The 13,838-nt window shown below is 39.5% G+C and overlaps 1 protein-coding gene across 3 annotated transcripts in view; it reads right to left on the bottom strand.

The window, feature by feature from the left end:
• LOC144036613 (polypeptide N-acetylgalactosaminyltransferase 10-like) overlaps nucleotides 1-13,838 on the bottom strand; it is a 32,796-nt gene that overhangs the window by 11,587 nt on the left and 7,371 nt on the right. For all 3 annotated transcript variants that reach the window (XM_077547388.1, XM_077547387.1, XM_077547390.1), the window contains exons 2-4: nucleotides 12,366-12,468; nucleotides 10,933-11,071; nucleotides 6,885-7,051 (exon numbers count right to left, since the gene is read on the bottom strand). In XM_077547388.1, the coding sequence (XP_077403514.1) occupies nucleotides 6,885-7,051; nucleotides 10,933-11,071; nucleotides 12,366-12,468 (409 nt within the window). The remainder of the gene's footprint in view (nucleotides 1-6,884; nucleotides 7,052-10,932; nucleotides 11,072-12,365; nucleotides 12,469-13,838) is intronic.

Here is a 13,838-nt window from a genome sequence, read left to right as displayed (position 1 = left end):
GACTAATGAAACCATCTTGGAGGTGAAAATCAGTTCATCAAATGCTGATTGGTCATTTACCGCGCTAGAGGGACGACGTGCTTTATACGCTGACTGGGTCATTACCTCTATTAAATAATCATGGTAATTAGCGGTTTCCACTGTCAGTTCAAAGGTTTCAATTGCCTGTAAACAACTCAACACAGGCTCAGTCGTGGCACACCGGAAAAAGCTTTTTGCTGCTCTTGTGAGACTTGAGAGTATAACTTGCCAGACTCCAGCATAGGTTACAGGACTTCTCTGTATTCTGTGACACTTCAGCCTAATTACAATATTTCAAGGGGAAGTCAACCTTAAAAATGTCTTGACAATAATATGTTATAAGTGACCTCACTAGCCTAAATATGACATTCTGATTAATATTACATTTGTGGAATATGAGTTATGAAGCAAGATCTAGCCGTTTTTATCCATCTTAGGGGCAGCCATTTTGCCACTAGCTGTCGACTGGAGATGACATCACAGTTGCTCAGAGCTGAGGCAACGACCAATTACAGCTCACCTGTTTTCTGAAGCCGAGCCGTGATTGGGTGTCACCTGAGACCTGAGCAACTGTGATGTCATTTTCACTCGACAGCAAGTGGCAAAATGGCCGCCTTCTGATATTCATAAAATCTGCTGGATTTTGCTTCATAACTCATATTCCACTAATACAATATTAACCAAAATACCATACTTAGACTATTGGTGCTGTGTATAACATATAATTGTCCAGAATTTTTTCTTGGGTTGACTTCCCCTTGACTGTTTGCTGAGGTCCCCCCCCCCCCCCCCAATCCATACTTTGCTCCCCTTACAGGAGCTGAGTCTGGTGGTGTTTTTTCCCCTTCCCTCCCTTATGTTGTTTTTCTTTTCATCTACAAAAACAGGGAGCAGTAAAAGGTGACCCGTGGGACTCCTGTTCTGTATGTGTTGGTCATTGTTTTTTCTATGTCTCTTGGACGGATTGTGTCTGTCTGTTGCAATTTGTTGCACCCTGTGGTACAACTTATGTATAATCACCGTGGTAGTTTTGGAAGGCCGCTAATAGCTAGCTGCTAATGGCTAGTTGCGATTACAGGCTAAGCGATTAATAAAAATTAAAAAAAGATACATTTATTTTAACTCATTCACTGCCATTGACGGCTATAGACGTCAAAAATTCATTTGAACTATTTCTATTAGTTTATCATTTTTTTCCCCACTTTTGTTAACAAGAGTATGAAAACCTATAATTTTTTTATTGTACATTTAGAACATATACAATTTGATTGATCGTGAGTTAACTAGTGAAGTCATGCCATTAATTACAATTAAAAATGTTAATCGACTTTCGCCCCTAATTTTTAATAATCTTTTTTTTAAATAAATTTATGGCAGTGAATGAGTTAAAAAGTCGCTCATTTACACTTTTACCACATCTTCCAATTTTCAGGGTCTACTTATGTCAAATCACTTCGACATGACCTATTTTGAAGGCTGAACGGCTTGCGCCACGCCACCGTTTGTTACGTTTTTTGACCGTGATTCATCTTTGTTAAGTTCAAACATAATTCTCCTTCTTAAAGTGTTGACTATGAAGGATGGCTGAGGTTGAAGATCAAACAAGTGAGTTGTCAACCTTCAATCTTTTGAAAGCTTCTCCTTAAATTTGTCAGCGCAAGAGTTTTATTGCTTTTTGGATGCTATCTGATCTAAGATAAGCGCGGTAGGTGAAGTCACATTGACGATGTTCACTTATTGACTATCTACTGTACATCTTCTCTCGCGGTTTCTGGGTTCATTTTGGACACCTTCCGTGCGCCGTTCATCACTGCCAGAAGCTAAGTGTGTATTTATTCAGCTGTGGCACGCTGCACACACGAGCTACCCCATGATGGAGGCCTGCCACGGGCAGATTGATGGCCCAATTGCTTCCCCTCGCTGCTCTGGCCCGCCCCGACGGGCTTGCGATGTTTCACGTCCGCTGTCTGGCTTTAATCCCCCCCAACCTTACGAAATAAGCAGTGCCGGATGCATACGAGCGGAACTTTTACAAATTGAACGTCACATGCTTGTCCATGTGTCAAAACGCCCGATGTCGACGCGGAATACTTTGTCGCTTTTCGCCGCGCTCGGCGCGGGAGGAGGATGACACTAATTGAGGCTGAGTGCTGAGATGTGTTTGTCAGACGCCTGGCAGGCCGCCCCATAGCGTGGTTTCTCAAATGCCTCTACTTTTTGAAGACATGCAAAAATTGTTTGCGCAGATTGACGCTATTATTCCGCGATCGATTGTCACAGAAAACTTTTATTTGTTACTTACTGGATACAAGTTACGTAAAATGAGTTTCATTATAGACTCAACACTTGAACATTTTAGTCACTCTTGTGAGGTAAACTAAAGTCTCGCAAGGTATGACGAAGTCTCACAATAAACGCCAATGTATTATAAAATACGCTTGAGTCTCACAAAATATGCTGAAATCTCAAGATAAGCCGAAGTCTTGCGAGGTATTCTGAAATCCCGCAGGATACGCTCAAATCAAGCGAGACGTAATGCTCCAAGTGTATCAAGATGAGATGAAATCTCACGTGAGATTCTGAAATCTCGCGCGATTTGCTGATTTCACTAAATATGCTGAAGTCTTGCGGAATCTGCTGGAGTCTTGCAAGTCATACTAAAGTCTCATGAGGTATGCCAAAGTCTCAGAACTATGGATTTATAAAATTTAACCCTGGAGAACCCAAGAACCCTTTTCTTCTTTGGAAAATTATGAATTATACATTAAATGACTGCTATAAGTTCACTGAACACTAAAATATATGTTTTTTCAATTTTAACCCTTTTTTTTTAACTAGCTCAGAGTTGCTAATTTATCAAAATATATATATAAAACATACTCCTAGGCATTCTGCAACATGATATGAAATAGATTAACAAAAAAAAAACAATTTTACCATCTGGTGGTTTGCTGAGAAGATGGTTTTGTTTGGATTGATTTCCAGCTCAACAAAACAGCATGTTGGCAGCCATCTTGTCACCACCACTCTGGCTCATGTAAGTGCAATATTCATCCACTAGATGGCCCCATGCAGGGGTCAGAAGTGGCACTCTGGACTTTTGAAGTTAAATTTGTAAAAAAAAAAGAAAAAAAAAAGGTCTTTGTTATTTGAGTAGCAGAATTTATAGGGGCCAAATTTGACCCCGTGGGTTCTCCAGGGTTAAGGTTGGCTCTCAACTGGGAACATAAATAGAGTTGAGGATAACATATTTTATTAAAATCCTGACTAAAGATTACAAGTTAGAACCAGTTTCCATGCATGTACAAATATCTACAACTCTCCCAGCGTACACGTTTTTCAAGTTAGGTTGGCTGCTTTATGTCGTACCCCAAATTTGCATTTCGGCGTTGAAAGCATTGCCCATTGAGTTAAGTAAGAAAAAAAAATATTAAGGCAATGCAATTTCCTCACATGTGGGCAAAAAGAGCTGTACATTTATTTTGCATGGAATTCAGTCAAGGACGAAACAAATTGTTTATGCTTGGATATGATATCTTTCCATTAGTGTTAATTTTGACAAGAAATTTTAATTTGGTTTTAGTTATAGTCTTTTGACAAAAATGTATTAAAGTTTTAGTCATAGTCATCTCATCTGGTTGTATTTTAGGTTTAATCCAACTTTAGTCAACAAAATAAAAAGCAATTTTAGTTGACTAAATTGAAAATTCAGTCGATGTTTTTAACTTTTATGCAGAAAAAGAGAACACACCTATTTGTAACTGTAGTTTAACACGCAAGACACATTTAACACAACTGTGTCTTTATTAAACATGTTGAACTAACAATAATATGCAGTCCTAAAACATAGTTTTCACCTAAATTAAAAAAAAAAAAGTGCATAATTGCCTGAGATTAATCTTAAAATGCGCAACAAATTGAAACATGCTTGAACATTAAATAAAATGCCATGAACAGAGTGGTTCTTTTCTCCCACCCGCATTTCATTCCTTCTGATTGGATTTTGTGAATTTTCCTTACTTGTGTTGTTTTCGTTTTAGTCATTGAATAAATTGTCAGTCAATTTAATCGCCATCGTCTCAATGAATTGCTTCTATTTTAGTTTTGGTTTCATTAACGTTTGAAAAAAAATATTCGTGACGGAAAAATATGACGAAATTTTTTCCGTCGACGAAATTAGCACTGGATACCCTCAATTAATTCCTAGTTAAATCCTATGAATTCCCATGGAAAGTTCCCAATTTGTGATATCTCCAAAAGTCCCCAAAAAGACCATTTGTTCATAGAAAAGCGCCACGTTGAGTGATAAGGTTAGTGCAAGTGTTACTCTACCTACTTGACGACTCAATTAAACATGCTTGGTTGCGGGGACATCGCCATGGCAACAGGCGAGAAGCGGAGCCACGCCGCCGTCCACAAAGTTGAAATAGCCGACTAATTTGTACCTTTTGTCTGACAGCTTCGCTCCAAGACGGCCAATTGGCCAATGGTTTCCTTTCATATAACCGCACAAAAGTATGCTGCAAATCAAGGTGGAATCGCAGGGAAAAAGTCGGCGAGCGACACACCTGCTTGTCCTCCTTCCTCCTCCTGGTACGTTCTCTCCTATTAGCTATTTGCAAAGTCATGCAGCACGCCGCAGATTCCTGCTCCGTGATGAAACACTTCTCTCCTCCATAATGCCCCGCCTGCCTATTTATACTGGAAGCCTTTCACGAGAACGGAACATTGATTTGCGTGGCAGTCCGCATAGAAACACTTCACCATTGTAGCACCCGCCCTCCTCCTCCTCCTCCTCCCTTCCCACAACCTTCCTCCATCTACCACTGACGTTCCTCAGGCAGTCTCTCATCCGCGGAGAAGCATCGATTGAATCTCACGTTCTGCTTGGGTGTCTAAGGCTTAATTACAGTTGGAATGAGATCTAATCAAAGGGCAGCGGCCCTGAGAGAGAACATCACAGCCGACGGCCCGCAAGGGTTAGGCCTCAACCATGTAGCTCGGTGATGTTCTCGCTTCCGACCTGGCCTCGTGAATGGCGAGAATGAAAAGCACAAAAAAAAAAATCGCAATACACTAATCAACCTTGTGACGTTGATCAGAACAAAAGAAAAGAAAGATTCCAAATTGGAGATCCTTGCATTTCATTGGACAGTGACAATGTAAATCACAATTGACAGTGGTCCAATAAAAAACATGTTTTTAAAACTAATTTATTTTTTTATTTTTTTTTAACCCTGGAGAACCCACGGGGTCAAATTTGGCCCCTATAAATTCTGCTACTCAAATAACAGACTTTTTTTTTTTTTTTTTTACAAATTTAACTTCAAAAGTCCAGAGTGCCACTTCTGACCCCTGCATGGGGCCATCTAGTGGATGAATATTGCACTTACATGAGCCAGGGTGGTGGTGACAAGATGGCTGCCAACATGCTGTTTTGTTGAGCTGGAAATCAATCCAAACAAAACCATCTTCCCAGCAAACCATCAGATGGTAAAATTTTGTTTTTTTTTTGTTAATCTATTTCATATCATGTTGCAGAATGCCTAGTTGTATGTTTTATATCTATATTTTGATAAATTAGCAACTCTGAGCTAGTTAAAAAAAAAGGGTTAAAATTGAAAAAACATATATTTTGGTGTTCAATGAATTTATAGCAGTCATTTAATGTATAATTCATAATTTTGCAAAGAAGAAAAGGGTTCTTGGGTTCTCCAGGGTTAACTCATAAAATGCGTACATACTTTTCATTGGTGCCTAATGAAAAATATGTATCTTCATTTTTTGCTGCCCCACCCCCTGGGAAAAAATATAATTTGTGGTTTGAATAAAAAGAAATAAGTCACATTTGGAGATGCACGCTTTTCATCGGAAAGCCATGATATGTAATTACCATTTGATGTGGGCCAATTAAGTATATATATATATAAAAATATATATAAATAAATAAAAAATCTTAGGGTTTTAGCTACATCCCCCAAAAAATATTAATCTAAACCATGACCAAATTTGAATTTGTATTTTGGGTAAAAAAAAAAAAGGAATTCACAGATTTCAAGATTGTTATCATTTTTACCAAAACACAAAAAAATAAAATAAAATCACATTTGACTGTCTTTTTTGTGTGTCTGAAATGAAAAATAAAAATCTATTTGGTTTTGTTTCAGTTTTTGTTTTGGCTGTAAGGAAAAAAACAATTTTTTTAAGGAAAAATGTGGGGGTACCTGCTTTTAATTGGACAGATGAAATGTACAGTAAATTCCGGGATAGAAAGACCCTTTTCATTTAAGCTAAAAAGCCAAAAATACTTGGCAATTACATGTTTTTCATTGATATGTAAATGACACTTGTTTAATGACGTGAGAACGAGCCAAGTGTTTCTTGTTTATGAGGCATTGCTTGCATTAGCTTGAGCTTTTCTAATGGACTGTTTTAATGGGATGTTTTCTTTGCCTAAATCAAGCATGCCAAATTATGCGTTGCCAGTTCCGTTACAAAATAGGACTTGAGACAAGTACTGTATCCAACGGCACGGAAGTTGTAGAACTCTTGAGTTGGACCAAAATAGCACCATTTTGTGTGCGCTTACGGCTACGCTACAAAAGCCACCGTGTTGGCATTTCGGCAAAGCGTATAACCCCGCTAATCTCTCGGTGTAGCCTCCGCTGTACACGCTTCGCTCTTTTCCCAGAGCAGCGGGTTCAATTTCAGCCTCTGATTTGCGTTAAATGAGTCTGAGGCAGCGGAACATCTCATTACTGTGGAGACGGAAGGTAAACACATCCATCAACGAGGCATCGTGACAGAAATCGCTAATCGGCGAAGGATGTGATGATGGGATCGAGATCGTGGAGAGAGCGTACCTTTGTCGCTGAAGTCGTCCACCAGGATGATCTCGGCGATGAGCTGCGGTGGCGAGCGGTTGAGGACGCTGTGGACGGTCCTCAGCAATGACGACCATCCCTCGTTGTGGAACGGGATGATGACGCTGGTGTTGGGCAGCTTCTCGGCGTACAGCTTCTCTTTACAGCTACACACACACACGCATGTAAAGCTAATTAGAATTGGAAGATTTCAAGGTCGTGGTTTAGTGGTGTGAATGCGGAAGGGCGCGTCTCCTTTCACATTTCTCAACAGATTTAAACGTCAAAAGGATTTAAAAATTTAGGATACGCATCTCCACACACACACACAAAAATCAAAAAAATGCTTGACACATGGACCTGCTCCTTCCATATTTTTTGACCAATTAATTTGACCATTCAAAATTACAAATTAAAAAAAAAAAAAAAAAAAGATCAATGATGATGACATGTCAAATCAGTAAAATTACCGAATGAACAATACTGAGCTCTCCAGAAAAAAAAAAAAAAAAAAGAAGATATTTTACACATTTGACCTCCTGATTCCACATTTCGTGACCGTATCAAATCAAGTTTCAACGCTCACATACATTTCCAACAATTCAATTAAGTCAGCTTTAGCTTTTCAGCATTCACACGCAATTTCTACATAAAGTGCATTCTCGAGTTTGAGTGCACAGGTGAATACAGAAACACGGCTTAAAAGTATAAATTCTTGGCGCATCTGACATTTGCTCAGCATCTCGCACATTTGAAGAGTTGCGAGAAATATTGTTAATAGCTTTGCAATTTTGAGTCATTTAAAAAGTAAAACTTGACTTAATTTGACAATTTGCAATAGTTAAGACTTCTGGACTGAAGTTGAACAGTTGTGGCTCTACATTGGTCTGTAGATGGTCACCGACACACTTATTACCAGGCTTGGGGACTAACGGAATTCATGTACTGGCGTTACGTATTCAGAAAAACAAAAAATATATAACTGTATTCCGTTACAGTACAGGAAAAAAAACATGTAATCAGATTACAGGTTTTCCTCCCCCCCAAAGAAAGATTACAGGTTGTTAAAAAATGGGGATTATTTCGAGGGGTTACAAATTCTACGATGAGCGAGCGAGAGAGAGAGAGAGAGAGAGAGTGTCTGTCCGTCTGTCGATGAAATGTGGCTGCTTTCAGTAAGAGTTCAAAAACAGCATAGAGCCTTCTCAATCAATCAATCAATCAATCAATCAATCAATACATGCATTTTAATGGATGTCAATCATACAAGGATTTTTGCTATTTGTAGGCTGCCCGCGTCCCTATCCTCCGCAAATAGCAGGGTTGCACTGTATAGAAATATTTATTGTGGTGATATCTATTTTTATTTTGTCTTCATGAGCACACTTGGCATTGGAATTGGGGTAATCGAAAAGTAATCCAAAGTAATCAAGTTACATTACTTTAATGTTATGGTACTTGGATTACATTACTTTTATTTATTATTTTATTTTTTAAATATATTTTGTATGTGGGTGAGTATGTGTATGTGCATGTGCGTGCGTGTGAGTGTGTATTCATTAGTTCACCTAAAACCTATTAAAAAATTCCCATACCGTTCACCTAAACCGAACACTTCAGAACCCAGCCAGAGTCATGAGGCCGTCAGGAGACCCAAGGAAGGACCAAAGAAAAGATATATTATGGTACTTGGATTACATTACTAACTACATTTTTTTTAGCAAGTAACTTGTAACTGTAACGGAATATATTTGATAAGTAACCTTCCCAACCCTGCTTATTACATCCATGCTCATTAAGGTTACATATGAACAATTTAGAGTCTTAAATTAATATACCCATGTTTTTGGAATTGTCTGGAAACTAATCTGGGAAAAAAGTGGACATGTCAATGAATTTTGAGCAGCATTTGGCAATTGTCAACAGTCGGGACACCCTTCCATCATCGTCAGTCCGACAATATTTAGTTTCCATTATTCATCAGAGAAACGGACTGAAAAGGTCCGCTGGTACTGACTAATGATTACATTGACGGACGAAAATTCATTCCCGGCAATGCTTAGTCCATCACTTTTTTTTTTAAGTTTCCCGTCATTCGTTACTATTCAACAAATCAGGCGTCCGTCATTGATTTCAAGTTTAGATGTTAGCAGATAAAGATTGGTTTAGTAGGATTGTAGGTTAGAAAGTTTAGGGATTAGAGGTTTGCCGTTTAGTGTTAGTAGGGTTAAGGTAAGTTTGAAGTAAGATAATATCAGTATTTGAGACAAATCCAGCGACAGTAATAACGGGATGAGAGATTGCTTCCTGCCGGTGGACTCGACGACCGCATTCAAATATGACCGCCAGGAGACAGAACGGCGTTGTGATGGACAGGCGACCGTTGGTCACGGTGAATCCCAACAACAGACCAGACCACAGGGAACACCCGTGTGCATCTGTTGGCATTCGGCAAGTCTACACACTTCAATTAAACCACGGCCAACGTGTCAGTCGCAAGGTTGCATCAACAGCACGCCAATCAAACCGACGCCGTATGGGGGGGGAGTCGGAGGGAGGGCAGAGCACCAACAGAGTCCGACGAGAGTCGTTTAAGGTCAAGGTAGGCCGGCTTTTTATAAGTGACAGTACCATCGCACGGCGGTCCTTTGAGAGAAGATGGCAGCGAGGAAGAATTGGAATCTGTTTTTCAGGAAAGGGTGAAGCGTCCACTGATGGGATTTTGAGATTGAGAGCATGTCGGAATGTTTACGATTGATTTACAAAGATCCAGCGGAGAAACAGTAGCTTTGTCCCGGCATTTACAACAGTGTGAAAAGGGCTAGTAGCACCAGATTCAGCGGTAAAAGGGATAGTGATCCACTGCAAAATAGCTCAAGAGTCTTTGTAATAATTTTTATGTATGGACATTTTCCGTGGGCCGAGAAGAGCATAAAATATGAAACAATTACAGTAAATCATATCAGGGAATTAAAATGATTTGACAGTACAGCTGTCAAAATTAAGCGATTAATCGACAAGTAATCAATTATCAAATTAATCGACGACTATTTTAATAATCAAGTAATCGTTTGGAGCCATTTTTTTTATTTAAAATCGTTCAAATCCTTTGATTTCAGCACATCAACAGTAATTGTCTCCTGATTTCTGTAGTCATTCATGAAAGAAGACTGATTATCTTTTGTGTTTACTCAAAATTAGACATTTGCAAACATCTGTTTTTACTTTGGAAAACAATGATTGAACCGGTAACATAGTACAACATCACCCCCCCCCCCCATTTTTTTTAAAAATCACTATACAAATACGAAGTACAAAATAAACACCAGTCATTAGTTAACTCATCACTGCCAGCCACTTTAGAAAATTTCAAGATTTTCAATACCCACGTGATATTATATCCAATAATTATATATAAACCGAATCTGCCAAATGACAGAATAGACGCTCTTTTCGTTATTTTATAATCAACAGTAGAAAAATGTAGGTTGCACAAAATGCAGCCATTATTCCCATGGACTCTCAAACTGTGTTTATTTCGTATAAAATGGGGCAATGATGTCATCTACCGGTGGTTGTGCATCAGTAACGTTGTTTCCAGGTTTGACATTTATAGTGGAGCTAAATCAGATTCTCACCCATCTAGCCTCGTTAAAAAATATGTAATTGACTAGTATACTTGTCAAAGGCAGTGAATTAATAAGCAGTGATCAGGCGGGAAAATGCTTTTGTAATACACATTAATGCAAAATTAAAATTAGTCGATTAATCGATTGAATAATCGATGGATTAATCGATTCTAAAAATATTCGATAGTGACAGCACTATTTGACAGCATATTAAACAGTATCAAAATTTTGATTCAGTTGATTTTTGTGGGGAAATAAAGACAAAACGAGTTCTTCCACTTATAATGTTGGTTTGCTGTTCAGCAGTTTGTACCATCCTTGAATGGGAGTTTTTATGCAAGGAATCCCTTTGCACTGGAAAAAAAATGTATTTGCTCCAATTTTTGGGGAATGTTCTTAAGGTTACCGACACGACTTACTTGGGGTGGCGGATGTCCGGAAGGGAGCGGTTGAGCGAGATGCGGTCGCTGATGTAGATGTTGAAGCCGTTCTCCCTGTAGGCCAGGTCCACCCGATCCGCCTCCGACATGGGAAAAGGTTTTCCTTGTTCGCCGTTTCCTACGGGAGAACATCAAAAGAATATAAAATTCACAGTATCAAGAAAGGCGCAGGTACAATGACGCTTCTACAAAACAGGCCTAATCGTTCCACAATAGTCCGTCTTTGTGCTCCTTTCAGGCGGCGCGTCAAAATAGAGGTGTTCCATTAGCCTATCGTCAATTTGCTCAAAAGGCGGCGGGGGCACGCACGGCAAGGCCGATCCACTGTCGAAGGAGTTCATCAAATTACACGGAGACGCCGTGTTCCATTAGGCGGGAACGATCTGTCGGCTTTGCCGCGGTAAGCGAAGCGAGCGAGGGCCTCGTCTTAATAGCTCGTTTCAGAGATCAACTCCTCTAATTAACGTTTTGTTTTGCACCGCGTGGACGGATCGCGTTAATGCGATGCCTAAGAAAGAAGAAGCATGAATACACCATATAAAACAATTCGCTTGGCAATTATGCATTGCCCATCTGTCTGAGACAGGGATGTCCAAACTATGGGCTGGGGGCCATTTGTGGCCCGCCAGACATTTTTAAGCGGCCCGCGGCATATACTAAAAAAGACATCTGGCACTTGTTTTATATACCGTAGAACTGATCTAAATATGATCTGTTTAAAAAGTAACAACATTTATCTTCATAACACTGTGATGAATAAAGATAATGCCTCCACCCCATGGCCACTATTTTCTACAGCAGTTGCTCAGCATCACTGCTTATCCATCATCTCGGTCCCTGTGGTGACGTTAGTTTCTCATTTAAAACAACTGCAGGAGCTCTAATTCCACTCTGGCTCACTTGGCAGCTAAATATTTTTCGTCTTATTAACAAATCAACCGTCTGTTTAATTTGGAATAAAGAAGGGAAAAGGTGGGCTCCTCAGACAAGATGAGAAGCAGAATTGATGCCAACGCTATTGACTGTTTTTTTTTTTTTTATCGCCAACTCAGATGGGTGAACGATTCACGCTCTCCTAATAACTTATGAAGCTATTAAATTAAAATGAATGCACTATGTTATTATTCTCAGAAGTAGGCTATATGATAACAATTCTAATGTTTTGGGCAATCTAGTATTGCCCATCTGTCTAGTATTGGTTTATTCACCATCTCCCCACACCCCCACCAAAAAAACAAATCATAAAAAATAACCATGTGAAACGATTAATTGTGAAGATTTCTGCCTATTATTGATCAAACATGCTTCAAACCATTTTGCTCTCTAAAGAAACCCAGCACGATGTTAGCTAAGGCAACAGTAAGGAGTTCAGAACTTTCACTGAGTGATTTTCTCTGTGGGTTTATTCTCACCAACTCGAGCAGCGTCCCTTCGCATGGCGTCGTAGTCGTGCCAGTCCATCCGTCGCACGCCGTCTTGCCCAACCTGGGCGACCTTCCTTATATGGTTCAGTTCCTGTGGATGGGAAGAAGTTGGAAAATATTTAATTAAGGTTTTTTTTTTTTGTAATCAACATTCACAATCAATACCGCTTGGCCTTCTCATTGGGTAATTGTCATCCCCGATGTGGTCGGTTACCTGATTCGTTTGCTGAGGGCAAGCTCGATAATCAAGCCGAGCTGCCAACTTTTTTGTTGCTAAACTTTGCTTTGGTGCGTTTATGCGATGTATGTGTGGGGACAAATTCATCTATGGAGGACATCTGGAAATGGGCAATATGAGCCTTCCCATGATATGCATGTCTACCAAATTTCATGTTGCTAAGTCAAACTGCCGCTGAGGACTGAATTTTTAAATGGTTGGATAATTAGAGTTTTGTGTTTTACAGAGAGGCATTAAACTTAATGCCACCACATTCAGCACTGATACAATGAAAATAACTTGAAAATGTTGCAGTTCAGTGTCTGTTCAAAGCAAGTTAAGTAGTACAACTTAAGTGATTCAAAATGGGTAGCAATGGAACAAAATTGACTTAGAAAGAAAAAATGTCAAAATTGCCCCAAATGGCAGACTTCCTGTGTCTTTTCGGGCATGGATTCTTGAGACTTTTTTGTGGGTCTACTCATGGTAGACATGCCTACCAAATTTCATGTTGCTAAGTGAAACCAGAAAGAGGGCTGAATGTTAAAAAAAAATACTACAGGCGCTACAGATTCAGCAACGGCAAAGTGACCCAAAAATGGTTGTTCCGGAACAAAATGGCATACTTTCTGTGTATTTTCGGGCATGGCTTCTTGAGACTTTTTTTTGGGTCTACTCATGGTAGACATGCCTACCAAATTTCATGTTGCCAAGTGAAACCAGATTCGCGGGCTGAATTTTTAAAAAAGTACTAGGGCACTACTGATCCGTCAATTGCAAAGTGAACCTAAAATGGCTGTTTTGGAACAAAATGGCAGACTTTCTGTGTCTTTTCTGGCATGGCTTCTTGAGGCTTTTTTGTGGGTCTACTCATGGTAGACATGCCTTCCAAATGTCATGTTGCTAAGTGAAACCAGATTCACGGGCTGAATTTTTAAAAAAAGTATTAGGGGCACTACTGATCCGGCAATTGCAAAGTGAACCTAAAATGGCTGTTTTGGAACAAAATGGCAGACTTCCTGTGTCTTTTCAGGCATGCCTTCTTGAGACTATTTTGTGTGTCTACTTTGGGTAGACATGCCTACCAAATTTCATGTTGCTAAGTGAAACCAGATTCGGGGCAAAATTTTCAAAAAAGTACTAGGGGCACTAGTGACCTGGCAATGGCCAAATGACCCTAAAATGAAATTTTGGGGAACAAAATGGCAGACTCACTGTGTGTACTCCTGATAGACATGTTGACA

Source organism: Vanacampus margaritifer, chromosome 16, assembly GCF_051991255.1.
Source record: "Vanacampus margaritifer isolate UIUO_Vmar chromosome 16, RoL_Vmar_1.0, whole genome shotgun sequence".
Taxonomy (NCBI): Eukaryota; Metazoa; Chordata; class Actinopteri; order Syngnathiformes; family Syngnathidae; genus Vanacampus; species Vanacampus margaritifer.
The sequence above is the reverse complement of the archived record's forward strand: the minus strand, read 5'-3'. Positions and strand labels throughout refer to the sequence as shown.